The sequence below is a fragment of the Podarcis tiliguerta genome (assembly GCF_965153285.1).
Source record: "Podarcis tiliguerta genome assembly, chromosome: 10".
Classification (NCBI taxonomy): Eukaryota; Metazoa; Chordata; class Lepidosauria; order Squamata; family Lacertidae; genus Podarcis; species Podarcis tiliguerta.
The window spans coordinates 441,534-462,775 of record NC_139543.1 but is presented as its reverse complement, the minus strand read 5'-3'; the positions used below and the strand labels follow the sequence as shown (position 1 = coordinate 462,775).

Below are 21,242 nucleotides of genomic sequence, written 5' to 3'. Positions count from 1 at the left end.
CATGATGATGAGGCCTGAATCCTGATTGGAAGGGATCCAAATGGTCTGCATCCTCCAGGCATGCTTGGAGTTGTTCAGAAGATTTGAGACTGACTGAGCAATAGTTGGCCATATCGGCCGGGTCAAGAGATGTTTTTTAAAGAAGCGGTTTAATGACTGCCTCTTTCAGCGGAGCTGGGGAGACTCTCTCACAGAGGGAAGCATTCACCACATCGCAGAGCCCATCGCCCAGCCCTTCCTGGCTTGCTCTTATTAGCCCAGATGGGCAAGGATCAATGGGAAAGGTAGTTGGTTTCACTTGTCCAAGCAACCTGTCTACATCCTTGAAGGTAAAAGATTGAAATTGATCCTATGCAACTAGACTAGACAGGACTCTGGCACTCTCCTGCCATGGCCCTGCTCCCACGGTAGAGTCTACCTCTTTCCGAATCTGAGCGACTTTATCTGCAGAAAACTTTGCAAAATCATTGCAGGAGATCTTGGGGGCCTTATTAGGCCCTTATGGTACAGGTGGTTCCGTTAAATTACGAACCACCTGAAAGAGTCTCCTGCTGCTATTTTCTGCAGATGGAATAGAGGCAGTAAAGAAGGTCCTCTTCGCCATCGCTATTGCCACTTGGTAGGCTCGACGTTGAGCTCTAACCTGTGTCCGGTCTGATTCAGAATGAGTTTTCCACCACCAGCACTCTAGCCGTCTCAACGATTGTTTCATTGCCCTCAGCTCTGGGGAAAACCATGGGGCTGTCTGAGCTCCATGCAATCGGAGAGGGCGCTTCGGAGCCGGATATTCGATAGCCCTAGTTAACGCCACATTCCAGCGGGCCACCAGGGAATCAGCTGAAAGGCCACCAATGTGGGAGAAAACATCCCCAGCATTCTCTGGAAACCATTTGGATCCATTAAGTGGGGGGGGGGCAGACCATCTGAATCAGTCCCACCTCCCTGCAGAGGAGAAGGGTCGCAGAGAAGTCCAGTTGCACCAGGAAGTAACACAAACACCCCAGTTAAAAACTAGGAGGAGGAGGAGGAGGAGGAGGAGGAGGAGAAGGAGAAGGAGAAGGAGAAGGAGAAGGAGAAGAAGAAGAAGAAGAAGAAGAAGAAGAAGAAGAAGAAGACATGCATGGTGACCAATGTACTCAATTCTTCAAGGGACCTTAAATAAAGAAAACAGTAGTTATTTTTTTAAAAAAATAATATACAGTGGTGCCTCGCAAGCCGAAAAGAATCCGTTCCGTGAGTCTCTTCGTCTAGCGGTTTTTTCGTCTTGCCAAGCAAGCCCATTAGCGGATTAGCGGATTAGCGCTATTAGTGGTTTAGCGGCTATTAAAGGTTTAAGGGATTAGCGGATTAGCTGCTAAAAGGCTATTAGCAGCTTAGTGCCTTAGAAAAAGGGGGTGAGGAGCGGGGGGGAAAACCCCAGGAATCGCAAGACATTTTTGTCTTGCGAAGCAAGCCCATAGCAAATTCGTTTTGCGAAGCACCTCCAAAACGGAAAACCCTTTCGTCTAGCGGGTTTTCCGTCTTGCGAGGCACCACTGTATGTTAATTTTGAAAGAACTACATTTGAAGATTTGTAAATACAGTTTCACCTTGTAAGAGTCTGAAAACCAAATACCAAACTCATTTAAATACATGGCTAGAAACATGAAATCCAATCTTATGCATTAACTTGAGAATTATCTATGCTGATGTACAATAGGACTTGCTCCATAGGATTGCAACATTACACTGTCTTGTTTTTAAAGGGACAAACTTACGGTAAGTATCACCTACAGTCATTTCAGGATGCTTTGTACATAACACAATCAGAACATTATTTCTAGCAGAAAGAATTTGTTTTGGAGGCAAGTCAATACTACTCTTCTTTAAAATACATTCCACCTCAGGGACATGACTAAGAAAGTCACAAGGCAGCAGGGAGCATAACATGTAAATATTCAACACATGGATAGAACCATAAATCTGACAATCACAATCACTTTCAGATTACTGATTTCAGACTCCCCACAATAAGGGTTACAGCCAGACTAGTTTCCCCTGCCCCATCAACTGAAAGTTGGTGACTGGGAGACAAAACTCTAGGAAGCAGTAACAATGCACAGTGTAGGTTAAGTTGCATTAATATATATATATATATATATATATATATATATACACACACACACACACACACACACATACCCCACCCATCTGGCTGAGTTTCCCCAGCCACTCTGGGTGGCTACTGCCACTGCAGTCATTAACTGAGATCATGCAATAAAACTGAACAACAGCCATATTGAGTCAGACCAAAGACTTTTTATCCCAGTAATGTCTTCACACAGGGCCCAACCGGATGCCTATGGAGAACCCACAAGCAGACAGGACCACAACAGCAGTCTCCTGCTCTGCAGCAATTGGTATTCATGAAGAGTAGCCACTGGAAGCATTACATGCCATCAACTTGCCTAATCTCATTTTAAAGGTTTCCAAGCTGGCAACCATCACTACATCTTGTGATACTGTACCTCATAGCTTATCTATGATGTGCTGTATGAAGTAGTACTTCCTTTTGTCGGTCCTAGACTGCACAAATTCAGACTGCGAATCAGTTTTAATTGCTCCCCCATTCAAACCTATAGAGAACTAACACATTAGGGGAAAGGGTAAGTTATAAACCTTCCTGACATCTAGTTTTCTATGTGAATAAAGTCTTTTTTGTGTGTGTACAGGGAAGCATTCAACAATAGCCCCCTTGAAATTCCAAGTGATACAGGCCAGGAACATCTGTTTGTGGAGACTATCTGCATCAACCTACATATTCATATTCAGATACAGATACAAAAATGAGAACAGAAATGTGACATAAAACCTGGAAACCAATGAAAGTTTGCACTGTGGAAACCTGGAGGCTTGTCAACGATAATATTCAATGAAGTACAGTTATTCAGCCCACATTCCCTTGGATAAATTGGGGTAGTCACTGTTCACTATACCTATGAAGTATACCACAAAGTTTGAAGTAGTTCTTACATAAACAGTGGCATAATGACTATCTTTTTGTTTTTACGGACCAGGTTTATGCCATGGTAACTATTATCAGGCTGATTGATTGAAAAGCTTATCATGAAAGCAGCTATTGCAGAGAGGAGCCGTTGTTTTAGTAATCGCATGAAAGCAGAAACCTCAGCAGGAAGTGCTGTTTACGCAATAAGCCCCCTGCTTGAAAACGGGCACCTCAGTTGACTCGGGTGAATAAACTGCACATCCATAAACTTTTAACATCCATGAGAACAGGCTCCTGGTCATGCTTAAATGGCTTATTGTTTAAAGAACTGAGCAGAGGGTTACTTTAAAAGAAAAAAGTGTATCTCCCATAATGGGAAGACATACACATGGAGCAAAGCCATCACAATGCTATGGTCAGTGATCATGCACATGTGAACTGACTATGCAAAGAAAAATCTGCAGTTCCCTTAGTTTGCAGCAACTAAAATAAGATCTTTCAAAACTTATAAAAAAACAATGAGACCAATTTCTCCCCACACTTTTATTTATTATTATTATTAATTATTATTATTATTATTATTATTATTATTATTATTTTGCTTTGATACCAAAATATATTTTCACATATGATACTGAAGACACTTTTGTGCTTCTCCTGGGCTATTTGGGTACACATATGAACACTGTGAATGTGGGATAAACAAACTGAAAAGGACGTTTTAAAATCAAATGCACATTCTAGCTAATGCAGATTATTAGATTCAAATAGGTAATGTACGGAATGCAACAAAAAAGGTATCAGCAAGTAAGTAAATAGCTTAGCCATCAGTACTGCAGCAGCAGCGAAAAAATAAGAAACGACAGTCTCGTGCCTGTTTACTGGGAAGTAAGCAGCGAAGCTTACTTCCGGCAAGCATTCATAGGATCAGGTGTGCAAGGGTAAGCGCTTTAATCTCACTGATCCCTGGCAAAATTGAGCACATTGCTTAAGGCTGCGATCCTATGTAACCCACTTCACTTAGAGGTAAGTCTCACTGAACTCAACAGGGCAGACGTGGACAAAACTGCACTGCAACCCCTTTCCCACGGATACAAATGCGTCTTAAAATTGCTGTTTCTTTTGGCTAGATCGCCGCCGCTCTCACTTTCAGCTGGGCCAGCGCGCGGTTACGGCTGCACGCAGGGAAGTTGCCCGAAGTTTAAGAGACCCGGCTTCTTAAAATAATTTCCTACGTTTTTTTCTCTTCCTCTCTTTACGCCGCGCAATAGCAGAAGCTTCAGTGCTAGGGTTGCGGCCGCTGCCCATTCCTCTCCAGCTGTTGCTTCCTGTACCTTACAACTTTGGTGTCCTTTTTCTCTCAAAGTCAAAGAAGGCTGAACAGCGGTAGCTCGCCAGGAAATCGAAAGTAAACAAGGACTGCAAGAAGCGCACAGGGAAGGTCTTCTAAAAGCAAGGCGCTGGTAACCAAAGGCGCGCGCACCCGCACCCGCGCATCCCTCCGCCGATCCTCCGCGGATCCTCCCGTTCACACAATCCTTACCCCAGAGTGCTGATGAAGCCGTTCACCGAGCCCTCGGCGTAGAGGGAGACGATATCCCCGATGTACAGAAAGCTAGACATTTTGTCAGACATCTTGTCTCATCTTCGACGCGGTTTCTTGCCTACCAAAACTCCTTTATTTAAAAAATACCTTGCAAAAAAAGGGTTCGGGCAAACCAGCGGGGCGGTCAATTTGCAAATGAGTTCTTTGCCCACCCAGCCAGCCACGAACAGCGCCAGCTGGTGGCGACCCGTGCCTCCAAGGAGATGTTGCAGCTCGGGGCGGGGGGAACCCCAGACCCAGCAGCCCCCTTAACTCCACTTTCCACAAAAGGCTCCCTCTTTTTGCGCCTTTTTGCGCTTATCTCCAAAAGCGCAGGAAACGTGGTCCCTGCTACAGCAGTTGCAGCCTTGCTCGTCAGACCCTCCTCTTCCTTCTCCTTTTCGCCTCTTCGTTTAACTCCTTGTCTTCTTTTAACTCTTTTAATCCACGCTTCTTCCTGCGCCTCTTCTTCCTGCAGTTTACCACCGCTTCTCTTCTCCTCTTGTCAGCCCTGCTCCAGCGCCCTGGTTTCTCCAGGTTTTTCTGCCTAAACTGAAACTCTTGCAAAAAATAAAGAAATAAAAAAACCCCAAGAGCTGGTTCCCATTGAGTCAGCTGAGGATAGGCTCTCGGCGTCGTCCCAACCAATCGCAAGAGCCGACTGCGCTGTGGGGCGGAACTCAGGGAAGGTAAAAGAGGAGGGGGGAGCGGAATGCCCCAAGGTGTGTTCTCTGCTGAGCAATCTCTGCCTGTGCTGTTCAAAGAAACGTGGAGAAGTGATTCGTGCCGTGCTACCTTACTTATAACTTATGACCAGCTGTATTTTCAGAGGAAGGACGCCTCAGTGCGGTCTGCATATGTGCTGTCAGGAAGATTTTGGGCACCACATGGCAGGACATAGTCTAGATGAGCTCTCCCAAGCTCACATTCCCAGCATGGTTGCACTTTTGTGTCAGCGACCTCTACGCTGGCTTGGTCATGTACACAGAACGGCAGATGGCAGGATCCCCAGGGATGTGCTTTGTGGGGAGCTGGCTTCAGACACCAAACCTGTATACAGACCAACTCTGTGATACAAAGATGTCTGCAATTGTGACATGAAAGTTGGCAACATTAACCCTACAGGTTGTGTATCCACACCAGTGACTACAGAATAACTACTGAGAGGAGTACAGAGAGAAGAAACACAATGGTGCATCTCTAACAGCAAATCTGGATGCCTTCATCTGCCCCAGCTGCAATAAAACATGTCTATCCCTTATTGGTCTCTATAGCTACAACAGGAATTGTCATTCTCCAGTGGTATGACTTTACCCCTGATGGCGCACTCTTTCATTGTGTCCTGAAACAGACGGATGCCAACAAGGTCTGCTTTTTTCAGCTGTCCAGGAATACAGATGCAAAAGGGGAATCGTATTGTGACAAATTTCAGAAGAGAGCTCTCAGTCTATTGCAGTAAAATCAACAAGGAATCCTGGGGCACCTTTATTCTTTGGTAGAATAAGCTTTCCTGAGCTAGAGTCTGCTCCAGCATCACATGCATCATCTGTCTTCAAGGAGCAGGGCCACTTCAAGACATTCTGCTGCCTGAGGCACAGGGCAAGATGACACACCCACACCGCTGCCCCATTTGAAGCACAGAAGCTGGATCTTACTTTAACACAGGCTATGAGACAGCTACTCCACCATACCTGAGGGCAGCGGACTACATTAGGGGATGTGGGGCAGGCTGTGTGGCACACAAGACCTGTTGGACCACGTCAATAGTCCATCTAGTCCAGCATCCTGTTCTCACAGTGACCAACCAGATGCCTGCTGAAATTCTGCAAGCTGGACCCAAGGACAACACCAATCTCTCCTGCTGCAGTTTCCAGCAACTGGTATTCAGAAGCATACCGATTACTTTTGCTGTATTCAGTTATAGGGACGTGGGTGGCACTGTGGTCTAAACCACTAAGCCTCTTGGGCTTAAAGTCAGCAGTTCAAATCCATACGATGGTGGTGAGCTCCTGTCACTTCGTCCCAGCTTCTGTCAACCTAGCAGTTCAAAAGTCCACCAGCACAAGTAGATAAATAGGTACCACTGCAGTGAGAAAGTAAACTGCATTTCTGTGTGCCAGAAGTGGCTTAGTTATGCTGGCCACATGACCTGGAAAACCGTCTGTGGACAAAGGCTGGCTTCTTCTGCCTGAAAAGTGAGACGAGCACCACACCCCATAGTTGCCTTTAACTGTACTTAACCATCCAAGGGCCCTTTACCTTTACCACTCAGTTATGGAGACAGAACATAGCCATCATATCCTTATCCTCCATGAATTTTTCTAATCCTTTTAATGCATCCAACTAGTGGCCATCAATGCTTTCTGTGGCAGCAGGTTCCATTGCTTAACTCTGTGCTACGTGGAGAAGTACTTTCTTTTGTCTGTCCTGAATTTTCCATTGCTCAGTTTCATTGAATATCTATGAGTTATATAGAAGAGGTAGAAATGCTATCCATTTGTTGTTGTTGTTGTTGTTTAGTCATTTAGTTGTGTCTGACTCTTCATGACTGAAATATACTCTGAGTCGAGTGTGGATTTCATGTTCTTTATTCAGCTCATAGTAGCGAGGAAAAGAAGTTCTCCCATAATGTCTGCTTTATATACATTATTTACACAATGGGCCGCACGTGATTGGCTAATTCCGGGATTCTCCTGTAGGGCAATCAGGTTGCAGATTCACTTCCACCTGGAACTGGGTTGGGCGGCGCCTGTGGACCAATCAGACTGCTGCATTCTGAATCCTATTGTTCTAGGACCAATCAGAATACTGCATTCTGAATCCTATTGTTCTAGGACCAATCAGACTGCTGCATTCTGAATCCTATTGTTCTAGGACCAACCAGACTGCTGCATGTTGGATCCTATTCATAACAGTGACCCATGGACCGGAGCACACCAGGCACTTGACATAGCTCAGAGCTTCTCGGAGTTATTCAAGCCTCTTGGCCACAACGATCACTAAATTAAAAAGCCCCAAATGCTATAACTTATCTTCACAGGGGAGTTATAAAGGCATACAAAGCTTCAGCAGCAGCTTGATACTTGGGCCTGATTTGCCCAAGGCAGCTCCCACCCTTTGCTTAATGGTACAGCCGACAGTTAAGGAACCACAACACTCTTTGCTGTTATTCCTCAGTGGATCAGCAAACAAATGAGGGAAATGTGTAAAGAAAGCAATGCATGATTTTTTAAAGTCAGCCATTTTTTAAAAACAAAATGTTCATTTTAAGATGATTGCTTCCCACCTGTTATCCAAGGAAATCAGGGCAGTGACCATGGTTTTTCTCCCTGCCTCTTTTATCCTCACAACAATTCTGTAAGGTAGGTTAGGCTAAGATATAGTGACTGCTCCCAGCTAATCCAGTGAGCTTCATAGCTGAAGGGCCATTTTCCTAGTTCAACATGCTAAACACTACACAAAGGGTGCTCCCCTGCAGGCCATTTTGACAGCTGGCAAAGCCACATACCTGTCAATCAACTGACTCCAGTCTTTCCTTTATTCTTTTTCAGACAAGCTTGAACTCAATGCAGGCTGCAGAGGAAGATTCCTGCTGGAACACAGGTTTGCTCTCAGCACCAATCAGCAAGCCCCTGCTTTTGGCAGGGATCGGCTGCACTAGGGATTTTTCAGTTGGAAGCTCCCTAGTGCAGTTGATACCAAAAAGAGTTATTGTCAGCGCTGACAGCGAGCCTTGCTTACTAAGGAATGATCCACTATAAGACTCTCAATTGTTCCTTTACAGCCATATTTTTACCTGCTCTTAACTTGATGTGATAGGATGCCAGGTGTGAGACAGGTAGGTGTGGCTTGGGGGAAATGGCCACACTGGCCAAATTACAACCCCTGCTGGGCCTAACACAGCCCAGGTGCCAGAATTTCCCCATGTCTGCACTTCACAAAACTGGGAAAATAGAAAAGAGGTTGTAAAGGATTTGCAGGGTGGGTGGGCTGCAACTGCTATGATTTGTGCAAAGTAGTTTCAAACCCATTAATTATCCTAGATTCCTCATCAAAGATTGAAAGTAGCAGGTAGCATTATATTTCTTCTCTCACTTATTCTGAAACTGTCTTATTGGCTTTCCAATGGCACACTTGCCATCTGCTCTGCACTGTTTGCAAGTTATTTATTACTATGTTTGAGTTTAAGGAAATACAACAAGTGACTAGAAAGAGAACCCACACAAGTGACGCTGACAACAAAACCCCACACATACACTAAGTAGAAGAATAGAAGCATTGCCCCCCCCTTTCCAGCTATTTTCTTCCTAGCCTAACACTGTATGCAACATTAATGACTTGCAACAAATGAAAATGATCTGTAGAAAACACAACTTGAAAAAAGAGACAATGCATGTGTTTTTGTAAACTAAGAAATCTTTAATAAAAATATTTAAAGAAGAAGAAGTGTGGTAATGAGGAAGGTAGTCAGAAGTGCTGGCCAGCTGACCTGTGATTTACTGCTGCCATCACATACCAGGTGGCTCACATGAGACAACAGCATGCAGGGTAAATGAATACACCTCAGGAATGGCAAGTGGTCCTGAGTCTGTAGGCCATGCTAAGTTCACCCCCTCCTTGGTCTGTTCCAAGTACCAACTGACTGCAAGAGCAGGAGGAAGCACCCCTGGTGGACAGCGGAAGACCAGGCTTCTCACTCTCTGCTGCCACTGCTACACATGAGCTGAGACTTCATTCTGCCTAGCTGGTTCCCAGTCTATGGGAAGACAGGGGTGCAGAGGTGTTTTTGCAAAGGGTACCATTTAGCAAGGGTACCATTTAACAAGGTCAAAGGGTGGGGTAGGTAGCGTTGGTGAGTGAAGTGAGAAGATAGAAGTGAGTGAAGTGAGAAGATAGGGGGAGATAGAAACTCTCACATATACACCCTACCTGCCAAGTTAATGCTTCCTAAATCATAAAAAAGTAAATTAATTAAATTAAGTATTTTGTAAATTAATATTGCAAATATACTAAGTAAAAAGAAACATAATCAGCTCACATTAACAATAAAAATAATCCATCAATCCCAACTTAAACCTATCTATTAATATATACAATATGTCCAAACAGATAAATGAGATTGACATTTATAAGATATACATTCTGAGCTAGTTAGTGCAATTTTGAAGTGCACAGATTTGTTAAAACCCACATGCAGTTTTTGGGCCACATATACTGCCTTAAATTTGGCTGGCATGCAGTGATATAGCCAAGTAGTTTTCAGATGTTTAACTTCCCAGGAACATCTTTTGTTTTCACATCTGCCACAGAACCCCTGTGCATTGCAAAGGATTCTGGGGCAGCTGCCATGGACAATGCAAAAGGCCTCTGCGCTACATGGTCAAATTGTCTGAACTGGAGAAAGGCAGCACTGCAGAAGATTCTGGGACATGTTTACACAGTACACAAGGGACAGTCTGGTTTTCAATATCATCTGTTGCAAATTAACAGTGTTTCCTAGTATATACCCAGAAATTCTTCTCTAGTTATCGCACAGGAAGATCAGCAGTAGTGGTTTTTCAGCTTTTCTTTTTAATTAATTAAAGAACTATGATAAGCTTGCAGCATTACTCAGAAACTAGTTCAAAACATCTGACATTTATTTGATGGTTATTGTGAAATAATATTTAATATTAGAATTTGATAGTAAACATAATGACACTTTAAAAATTTCACAGCATGAATGTTATATTCAGTGACTGGTGGCAATTGTAGAGTGCAAAGAAGCATACATGAATCCCTCTGGATCAAAAAATGAGCATCTAGGAGAAACCTTGAATCGGGAATGTGTTGCTTCTGAATATTGTTCATGCAGTTTGAAAAATGAATGTTACTTTACTCTGAGGCAAAAACCAATTAGCTGCATCCTGGATAAAGCTAAGCAGCTTAGTATCAAGACTGTAAAGTAGAATCACTGCTTCAGACTTATAATTAATCTAGGAGGAAGTAGCATAATACATTGTGCATTTCCTCATATTGGCCATGCTACTGATTAAAGCTAGTATATAAATTTAATAAATAATAATAAAATTGGAGTATCACCACAGCTCCACTGTCATGTTCTGGGGAAAATAGTCCACATGTTTTGAGCTGCAAGGAACTTTAAAGGAACCCAGAACTTCTTTCTTATGTATTCTCGGGTAATTTAAAATATAGCAAAAATACTACATTACAGTCCAGTACATTTTGAGACTGTCAGTCAGGTCATATATCCACAGCAGTGACCAGACGCTGCAACTCTCCAACTATTTGACTTCACTTCCAAGACAGATGGATGCCAACAACAACAACCACCTTTTGAGAATGATGTTACTTTTCTGCTTATTCTAACTAGGATTATGCGTGGAAGGGACCACCCTGAGACCTCCGAACTGCCCTGACACCAGGTATAGGGTGGTGTATAAACTGAATAAAAAATAATAATGATAACTGTATTTTACCATGAATGTAATTTTTTTTTAGACATTTTTGATGCTATCAAAATAAAACCACAAAACTTTTCATAAACTATTTAACAATTTAGCCATCTTCATATGTTTCAGCATTTTCACAAGTTTCCAAAACCCAAGGGGACCTGCCCCAATCTGAAAGATGTATAACATTTTCAACGTAAACTGCGATCAAAAGATGAAGGCATATAGGAAACAATAACTGTAGGGTGGGGGGAGCCTAGAGGCCTTCAAATTGTAGATATGTTAATAAGATTTAGGCCACCCAATTGAAGATCACAAATGGGAAGGTATCTGGACTACTCCCCCCTCAAAACCATCTCTGCTCTCTTACAGGAGGCCTCACTTAAGCTCATTCTCTGATGGCACTGGGTGCCAGTCAAGTTATGGAATGTCATGAGTCTACTGCTATTTGACCATTCATGGTGAGAAATAGGTCCAAGAAAATGCCCAGAACTTCCATGGTGTCCTGTGGATAAAAAGATAGGAATGAGAGCTAGAGCTGTCTATCATCAGCATACTTGTGGGATGTGAAACACAGAGCAGTCAAGTACAACATCCCTAGAGTGGACATAAAAAGGGGGGATGTCTGGACCAGCCAGTCGGAACTTCCTGTTTCCTCCTAGGCTGGGACAGACTTCCTCTACATGTGACCAGAGGTGGGTGTGGCCTCACCTGTGCAGGTAACAAAAGCATAGGACTAGCCACCATCTCTCTCTCTTTGACTACATTTGTCGAAGAAGCAACATCTGCTTAGCCTAAGATGCTCTGAGGACAAAGGAGCTGTATCCTTATGGGATAGTTTCCAGGTATATTACTTTTGTAACTTAAGTCTACCTTCTGGGATCCATCTGTGAACAGGATGAGTGAATGAGTAAACTCTTTATACTTTTATAGAAGACTGTGTTGTGTCTATTTCTTTTATGAGGGACTAAAGGGGAAATTACTAGGAAACTTATTTTAGAGGCTTTAGCGAGCCTGAGCAAACACACCCACTGTGCAAGTTTAAAAAGGGGAATGATACGCTGCTAAATTGTAGAACTTGCTAACACAAGTTGGAAAGGATATAATCAAACAATATAGCCTCTCCTGCATCCCTGAACATTCCCACAATACTAGTGGCACGTCAGTCCAAATCTCTCCCATTGATTTCATGAGTAAACATGCATAGGAGTCTGCTGTTGTTTGCACATAGGCAAACAAGCATACCACTGATCTCTATACATTTCCCTCCATTAGACAACCGGGGGCTTCCAGCGCAAGGAAACCCTACTTTCTGAAACACAGAAAGTCACCAAAAATAGCAAAATGAATGGATTTATTTGGTTCCAAAAGTAATAGAATTGTGATCCAATGATGGAATGAATGGAGCAAGGAGGCCATAATATTCAAGATGTACTGACACATACACAGGATCCCCCTCCCAAACTGCCCAGACTAGGTGTTATCAGAAGGAAATGAGACTCAGGAAGAACAAATGGAGATGCCAAGGGAGGCCTTCCTTACAAAAGAATACAGTGGTACCTCGGGTTACATATGCTTCAGGTTACAGACTCCGCTAACCCAGAAATAGTGCTTCAGGTTAAGAACTTTGCTTCAGGATGAGAACAGAAATTGTTCTCCCGCAGCACGGCAGCAGCAGGAGGCCCCATTAGCTAAAGTGGTGCTTCAGGTTAAGAACAGTTTCAGGTTAAGTATGGACCTCTGGAACGAATTAAGTACTTAACCCGAGGTACCACTGTATGTAGATCTTTTCACATATGTGAAATGGGTTGTTGAACCATACTTGATTGACACAGGCATGTCTGGCTCTCAGGTTTCTGCCTGACACAACACCTTTTCTGAGACATATCTATGATGTCTTCATGATGCATCCTGAGATGTATTATGGGAAAGTTTGGGAAACTTTTAAAAACAATGTAACCATTGTTCTTGGCTTCTTGCTGCTTCATCTTTGTGGTAGTTGGAAGTTTCTGGCTGAAGTCTTTTGCTTATGACCCCTGATCTGAACCCGTGGGATTTGGGACTAGCTGGCTCAAAAGAGTGCCCCCACCGGTTCCCTGGAATACTGCAATTAGTAATTTTATTTCCCAATGACATCACTCCGTCACTGGCTGCTACTGATATAAGCAGGAAAACAATGGTGTGATCCGAGGTCTGCTGTAACATGTTGTTTGGCCCAGAGTTGTCACATTAAATGATAATTAGGTAGCTGGAATGGAAAAACAGAGCGGGGGGGGGGGGGACCTAGATGTAAATCACCCAGGCGTGGTATCACGTTGTTTAATCAATTATTTGTTTGTCATCTGAGTACAAGTAGTGCTTATCCTGGTTAACAAGACTAGAGCTTTATACTAAAAACAGGAGGGCAAGATGTTAAGTAATTTAGTTGTGCAGTAAGGAAAGCACATTATGTTCAGACAATGCTGTATAATGTTCTCCATCTCCATTTAATATTTGAGTTGTAGAAAGGTGTCTGGTTGTACAGCAACAAGTGTGTAATAAAACATGGCTGCTTCCTCAGTTCCCTTTATTTCATTGTTAATGTTTAACATTCAGAAACAAATGTACTGGTTACTTTCTCTACAAAGGAAGTCCATTTGTATTTGAATCCTGCTGTTCATCCTGTGGAGAGGGCATGTTCTGATATTATAGATCTGGTCTATTTTTTAGCACTAGCCTAAGGACTAAAGAGAAAGAGGGAAAGAACTGAAAATCCAAAAGTGAGCTACATTTGCTCAGGTTACATTCAGGTGACTCACAAAAAACACAGCAGATATAAGCTGAGATATAAGCTCTCCCTATATGCAATTGCATTGGTGGATTTAAGGGGGAAAGTGGCAAATGGTGAATGAAGTGATCCGCTGTAGCAAGCTGGTAAGAGACTGGTCCAGTCACCCTGGTAATAGCAGCAGGGATCCAGGCAGGGCCATGCCCATAGTTCCAGATATAGACAGGGTCTTCCAGGATGAAGGACCCGGAGGCCGCTGGAGCCTCCTGGCCAGGAGGCCAATCAGATGCAAGATGGAGCCGATCCAGGTGGAGCCGATCCAGGAACGATACCAACTTCTGGTTCATGAGGAGTTCTGCTGGGCTACAGCCTGTGGCAGTGCAGGGAACGATGTGCTGCTGCAGCAGGAAGTCCACTAGGTGCTGGTTCCAGTTCCCCTGGGTAATGCGGGTGAGGGATTCCTTGGTGGTCCTCACCATTCTCTCAGCCTGTCCATTCACTGATGGGTGGAATGGTGCTGCCATGACATGCCGGATTACGTTGTCGGTCAGGAACTTCTGGAACTTGGCTGACGTGAACTGTGCTCCATTATCGGACACAATGATGTCTGACATGCCATGTGTGGTGAAGACCTGCCGCAGGGCCTGGATGACGACCCTGGAGGTCATTGCTGAGACTGGCACCACCTCGAGCCACTTTGAGAAAGAGTCCACAATGATCAGGAATGTCTAATCTTGGAATGGGCCAGCAAAATCAATGTGGAGTCTTGACCACGGTGTGCATGTCATCTCCCACTGTTGAATCGGGGCCTGGGGTATGGCTGGTTGGGATTCTTGACAGGTCTGGCAGTGCTGGACCCATTCTTCCACTGCTGCAATACCTGGCCACCAAACGTAGTTCCTGGCCAGAGCTTTCATGCGGAAAAAGAGAGCCTCCAGCACTCTGGTGCGCACTTAGCAGGGATTACAACCCGGTTTCCCCATAGCAGGCATCCCTTGTGGACTGACAGTTCATGTTGCAGGAAGACAAATGGGGAGAACTCTGCATCAAGGCGACCCGCTGGCCACCCCCTCCACACCCAGTTAAGGACACAGGAGATGGTGTGATCCTTTGCCGAGTACGTGGTGACATCTGTGGCATAGAGCGGCGGATAGGGCAGAGTCTCCAGCAGCATCACACCATGGGCTGGGGACGGGTTGGTGTCAATGGCAGGCAATGGCAAGCAGCTTAGGGCATCTGCGTGGCTCAGTTTCTTACCAGGACGGTGGTGCAGCATGTAGTCATATGCATTAAGAAAGATGGACCACCTTAGCATCCTCAGGGACAGGATCTGGGGTGTCTGACGATCATGAGCGAAAAGGCCCAGCAGAGGTTTGTGGTCAGTCATGATCATGAAGTGGTAGCTGTAGATGTAGTCATGGAACTCTTCACTCCTGCCATGATAGGCCAGGGCCTCCTTGTCAATCTGGGCGTAATTGCATTCCATAGATGACAAGGTCCTGGAGTAGAATGCAATGGGGGCCTCCCGCCCATCTGGCAACTGGTGGCCGAGGACTGCGCCGATTCCATACGGGGAAGCATCACAGCTAAGTACAACGGGCTTGGTCTCATCAAAATTGGTAAGGACACTGTCAGAGGAGAGGAGGTTTGACAGCACTGAAAGCAGTGTCCTGAGTGTGGCCCCAGTTCCAAGGGGCTTTCTTGTCCAACAGCCAGTGCAGGGGCTCCGTGAATGCTGCATTGCGGAAGCGGCATGATCGGCGTTCATGTAGGCCCCCACAACTGGTGCAAGGCACCCCTGCACCTCCCTGTTGGCCAGAATGCTTGGACAACCTGAGGCGCAGTCTCAGGACCTCCTTTTCTTCCTCACTGTCCACAATCTCCTCAGAATGCACAGCCTTGGCCTTCCATGCCATGGGTGGGCTGCATGCTTGGTGAATCTCTCATTGTTTTGTCAGCTGTCTTCTGTCAGGTCAGGTCCTTCTTGTAGCTTCTCATTCCTCAGGCCACACACAAGACAGTCACAGAGCATTAGTTCCAGGTCACTGAAGTTGCAGTGGCAGGCGGCCTGCCACAAAGCCGCAACAAAGGCCGCAATGGATTCACCATTTGCCTGGTATCATTTGTAGAAGGCATGCCAGCAGGCAATCTCTGATGGCTGGGGAGTGAAGTGGGTCCTCAGCTTCAGAATGATTGCATCAAACGTTGTATCACTCAGCTGGAGCCACTAGAGCCTGGGCAATCTCAAATGCCACAGGCCCACACACACTGAACTGCGTAACCCACTTCAGTTCAGGGTCAGTCAACCTATTGGCTACGAGGAGTCCCATTTCCCTGGAACCATTGTGTTAAATTCCTCAGTGTGGCCCTGGGTGGCCATGACATTTCTTCTGTGTGATCTGCCTTATGGCTACAGTCAGTGATTTCAGCTCAGCTGAGGCGACAGTTCCCCAGCAGTGATTTCAGCTTGTAGAAGCTAGCCAAGGCTGTATACCTAGCCTAGCATCCCATCCTCATCACCAGTGAAGTGTAGGTGGGTCCCCACGAGGCAAGACACAGCGACAACAGCAGGAACCTTTATTGAACTACATAACTGAGAAATAGGGGCAAAGCAACTGCTTATATACACTCCTGAAAGCCTGGGCCACTCCCACTCCCAACGTGATTGGCTATCTAAACTTCCCAAAACCACCAGATTGCCTATATTACGCAAATCCTATTTTAAAAAGATGTAAACGTAATAGGCCATATAGTAACAATTGCAAAGCTATTTACTCAGCCCAGTCAGCCTTTCACAAGAACCATTCAACATCAGACCACTGTCTAATGCTGTCCTTTCTAGCCATGAAGTATACCAGGCCTCTACAGGGTAAACTCTTCATGGCCTTCATGAATCTGATTCCATCCCTAGATAACAGCTATGGTCCAAATTAAATCTGATATTGGAGGACAAGTGACTCCTCTTTCTTATAAAAGCCCTGTACAATGGAACCAAACTGCAGGTCCGATGCAGTCAGCAGGGAAAGTTATCAAACAGTATCAAGCTGACTAGGGGGGTGAGACAGGGATGCATTCTGGCCCCCACATTGTTTTACCTATTCTTAAACGACCTAGAAGCAAGCCTAATGGACTCAGATGGACACCTTCCAAAAATAGGAATGAGAAGGACCCTCTTGTTATATGCAGATGATGCGGCCATCATTTCACATTCCAGACCAGGTTTGAAATATCTGCTGAGGAAGTTTTCTGATTACTGTTTTGGAAATGGCTTATCCATTAATTACGAAAAATCAAAAATTGTAGTATTCGAAAGCTTCTCCCAATTTAAATGGGTGCTGGATGGCCATAACCTTGAAGAGATTAAATACTCCGGTTATCTAGGGCTCACTTTCCATCATACAAGATCTTGGAAGCACCACTGGCAAACCTCCCTTCAAAAGGCGGAGATCACAAAGATAGCCATACTCAGATTCTTTTTCACAAAGGGTGGCAAGTATGGTCCAGCAGCCTTAAGGGTTTTCAATGCAAAATCTGTTTCCCAACTCCTGTATGCTGCAAATGTCTGGCATAATGGGAACTTGCCTAAGCTAGACGGCTTTCAGGCAAAATTTCTACGATCTCTGCTTAAGGTACCAAACTGTGTCCCCAACTCCATACTTCTGTTAGAAGCTGGTCAATGCTCAATTTCAACTAAAGCATGGTGGGGTGCCCTAAAACATTGGTTTTTATCAACACCTGACCAATGAGGTGTTTGTCAGCAATTGGCAGAAAACAATGGCTAGAAAAGACACCTCTATTGGTCTGTCTGTCTGTCTGTCTGTCTGTCTCTCTCTGTCTCTCTCTCTCTCACACACACACACACACACACACCGCAACTCTATTACCTGGGTTATGAAGGTGCCCTAAAGACGTTAAAGCAAAGATTATAGGATAATACACACAGTGACTTGCGATCCCGATCACATGCAGTCTGTAGTCTGTTGGCAGTAGGAGTACAATATGGGCATGTCTTTAAGTTAACACCTTACATTAAAAACCTGACAGTACCAAATTACCGAAGGCTATTCACCAAACTAAATGCTTTTCCTTCTGCAGTGTTGGATGGCAGGTTGAGAGGAGTTCCCTACCAGGACAGACTTTGCTCGTGTGCCCAAGACATCGATTCTATAGAACATATTTTTGCTGCACTGTGCGAAATATGAGCAAGCCAGGGCTGAACTTGCTGGTACCTTTCCCGGGAAAATCAGAGGCTCACTATGTCAGGTTTCTATTGGAAGACTGGACAAACACTAGAACATTAGCAGTGGCAAAATTTTTATCGGTGGTTGCAAGAATGAATGATCCCTATCTTTAAGTCTGAACAAAATGCTTGTTTAACCTGGTGGTAGGCTGTCTGAATTGTGTACAGTGGACACAGGTTGCGTACGTGATCCCTGTGGGATGCACGTTCGCAACCCGCAGTGGCTCGTCTGCACACGTGCGGGTTGCAATTTGGTGCTTCTGCACATGCACAACTGCCGAAACTCGGAAGTAACCTGTTCCGGTACTTCCTGGTTTCGGCGGATCTGTAACCCAAAAAGATGCAACCTGAAGTATCTGTAACCTGAGGTATGACTGTATTGTTTTGTAATGATTTGTTGCATCTCTGGACCGTAATAAAGATTGATGATGATTTACTCAAAACTACTTTTCAAAAATTAGATACCGCTTCTTATAATGCCAAAATCAACATTGTGACATAATATATTAAAATGTAGCTTTCCGGTTGACCACCAAGTCCAGTATGTACAAAACACAAGTCCTATATTGTCAGCACCATAGTACATTCTTTTCTAATTTCTTCATCTTCTCTTGTATTTTGCTGTCTGTCCTATTGCTTAGAAGAGTGGCGTGAAATAATCTTCTAAGTGTCTAATGAAGATGATTGGGTTGGCAAACAAAAGAACTTGGCACTGATGGAAACTGGCACAGGCAGACAAGACAAGGATTCCTGGATATTTCCCTGTTTCGCCCAAGGGGGCTTCATCAGCTGTGCATGGTTCTAAATCATATAAACATAGACACTTTGTAATATAATAGCTACACAAATTCCAAAGTAACATACAAAGATATAAAAAATGTACATACCGGTACTATATAGAATAGCTACATGAAGCTTATTCGTAATGGATTCTCAGTCGTGGTGACCCAATAGGCAACAAGTGCAGATAATTCATGTTAATTCAGTCTTAAAGGAACATTGTTCAGTGACATACTACAAACAGTAAATTGTTACAACAGGCATACTATATGGTCATAAAGCTTTTCCCAATATATAACTAAAGAAAACAACTATAATCTAATTCAGTGTTTAACCATAAGGATTAAGCCTATTCCATAGGAAAATAAACCTACTTTCTTTCTGTTGTAGAACCTTCCTTGCTTGATCTAGAGGCCCCTGGTAAGCCTAAAGAACAAAAAATGTTTGATCATCTTCAGTATGTGATTCCTGAATGAAGTGCTGTACCAAAGGTGCATCTACGTTTTTGTTTCTGATCCTACTGCGATGCTCTGATATCCTGGTCCTGATAGGTCTTATGATTTGCCCAACATACAGTAAGCCAAAGGGCACTTAATTATATAAACAACCCGTGCTGTGGCACACGTGACTGTATGGTAAAGTTGAAGTCTTAACTATTCTTTTACTAGTAATGCAAACCTACATGTGGTGCAATGTCCACATTTGAAAAAAAACTGTTGTCAAGGTCTGCTGTGTAGATGTGTGTTTTAAGTCAGTGTGTACTAACATATCCCTAAGTGATCTAGTACATTGCTTGGCGAGGCAGGGAAAGACTTCACAGCCAGGAATGTCTTCCATAATATACCAATGGCGTCTTATTATTTTTTCAATTTTGGCTGTCATGTAGTTGTACTCAAAGGAAACATAAATCCTCCTATGACTCATGTTGGTATGAGAGTGGGTTTTTAAAAGTGTTGACCTATCTTGCATTGTAGTTCTCTGCATTGCAGCAGAGACTACTGTGCATGTCATGTTGATTTTGGCATTATAAGAAGCTGTATCTAATTTTTGAAAAGTAGTTTCGAGTAAATAGCTTTGCAATTGTTACTATATGGCCTATTACGTTTACGTATCTAAACTTCCAAGCTGCAACTCAGAGTTCAAGGGCCAATGGCAGTGGCCCAAATCCTGAAATGTTCTGTGATTGGACATCATTTATCAAATCAGAACACAGGAGCTCAGAATCCTTAGTCCAGACTCAAGCTCAGGCAAAGACAGATCACTGAATACATAACAGTGAAAATATATTATTCCTTTCCACTTGGGATAATCTTGCCATAAATGCCCAAAACTAGCTTGACTAAGGAGTGGTGCAGAGGTATACTTCTGAATATTCAATAATTCCATAACATTTGTAGTATCAGATTGAGGTCTGCTGCTTCACATCAACAAGCTGAATGGATTTACTCCATGACTTTATACTTTCCTTAATGGTAAATATTAAGTAGGGTAGACAAATTGCAACATTGAGCTATTGTAGTTCCCATGCCAATATTGTAGTTCCCCATTTAAAATTCCTTCTTGTTTCATGTCAGTGGAGGCTTGTCCTTAAGGGGGACTGGGGCACTGCTCCACCAAGCTCAATTGCTTCTCGGCTGTCCTCCAACAGCCTGCTTCTTTCTTACATCCTCTCTAGGGTTGGCATGAGCAGTGAGCTCTTTCCTCCTCAGTCTCAGGGCTGCCTTTGCAGAGCTCAACAAGGGGGGAGGGCATGCCCCACATGCCCCTGTCCAGGGGAAGAGAGGGGCAGGGAAGCTGCTGCTCAGGCTCCTTGAGTGCGCCAGGTCAGACGTGACCCGGAGGCGGAGCTGCTGCTGTGACTGGGAGCGAGGTGCACTGCGGCCACCCACCCTCCTGCTCTCTTCCCCGGGTCAGGCCTGACCTAAGGACAGAGCTGTGGCCAGCAGAAGCACAGCAGCTTAGGTCAGCTCCTTCTCACGCGGAGCCAGGCACCAATGAGGGAGCCTGCTGTGGGGGCACCTGTTTGTGCCCCCTGACACAATTGTGCCCAGGGTCAAAAATTTGTGCCCCCACGGCCCACATATGCTACACTTCTGGGTGGGGACAAAACCAGAATTACTGTAGTTGGCTCCATCCATGGGCGTAGCCAGGATTTTTGTTACTGGGGGCAGGCCTTTTGTTAGGGGGTGCAGAACCTCAGATAGCTATGCATTTTAATTTATTTTTATTTATTTGCCCCCCCCTTGGCTACACCCATGGCTCTATCTATCATAACATTTCGGAAATGCCCTTACCCACCCACCCACACTGATGTTGATTTTCTGAGATATCAGGCGCTCAAGCACAAGTCATACATAAAGAATCACTGCTGTTTCTTTTTGTGTAGCCTGTTTAGACTGGAAATTTGCCTCAGTTTTTTATTCTCTAAGGAA

General features: G+C 44.3%; 2 protein-coding genes across 8 annotated transcripts in view; one reads left to right on the top strand and one right to left on the bottom strand.

Annotated features, from left to right (window-relative positions):
• ITPR2 (inositol 1,4,5-trisphosphate receptor type 2) overlaps positions 1-5,349 on the bottom strand; it is a 320,952-nt gene extending 315,603 nt beyond the window's left edge. For 4 of the 7 annotated variants that reach the window (XM_083399206.1, XM_083399209.1, XM_083399210.1 and 1 more), the window contains exon 1: positions 4,530-5,349. In XM_083399206.1, the coding sequence (XP_083255332.1) occupies positions 4,530-4,621 (92 nt within the window). In that variant the 5' untranslated portion in view covers positions 4,622-5,349. The remainder of the gene's footprint in view (positions 1-4,529) is intronic. The other 3 variants (XM_083399207.1, XM_083399208.1, XM_083399212.1) reach the window with 2 other exon arrangements.
• The window catches only part of NUDT5 (nudix hydrolase 5), a 1,423,229-nt gene that overhangs the window by 994,331 nt on the left and 407,656 nt on the right, over positions 1-21,242 (top strand). The gene's annotated exons all lie outside the window — the stretch shown is intronic.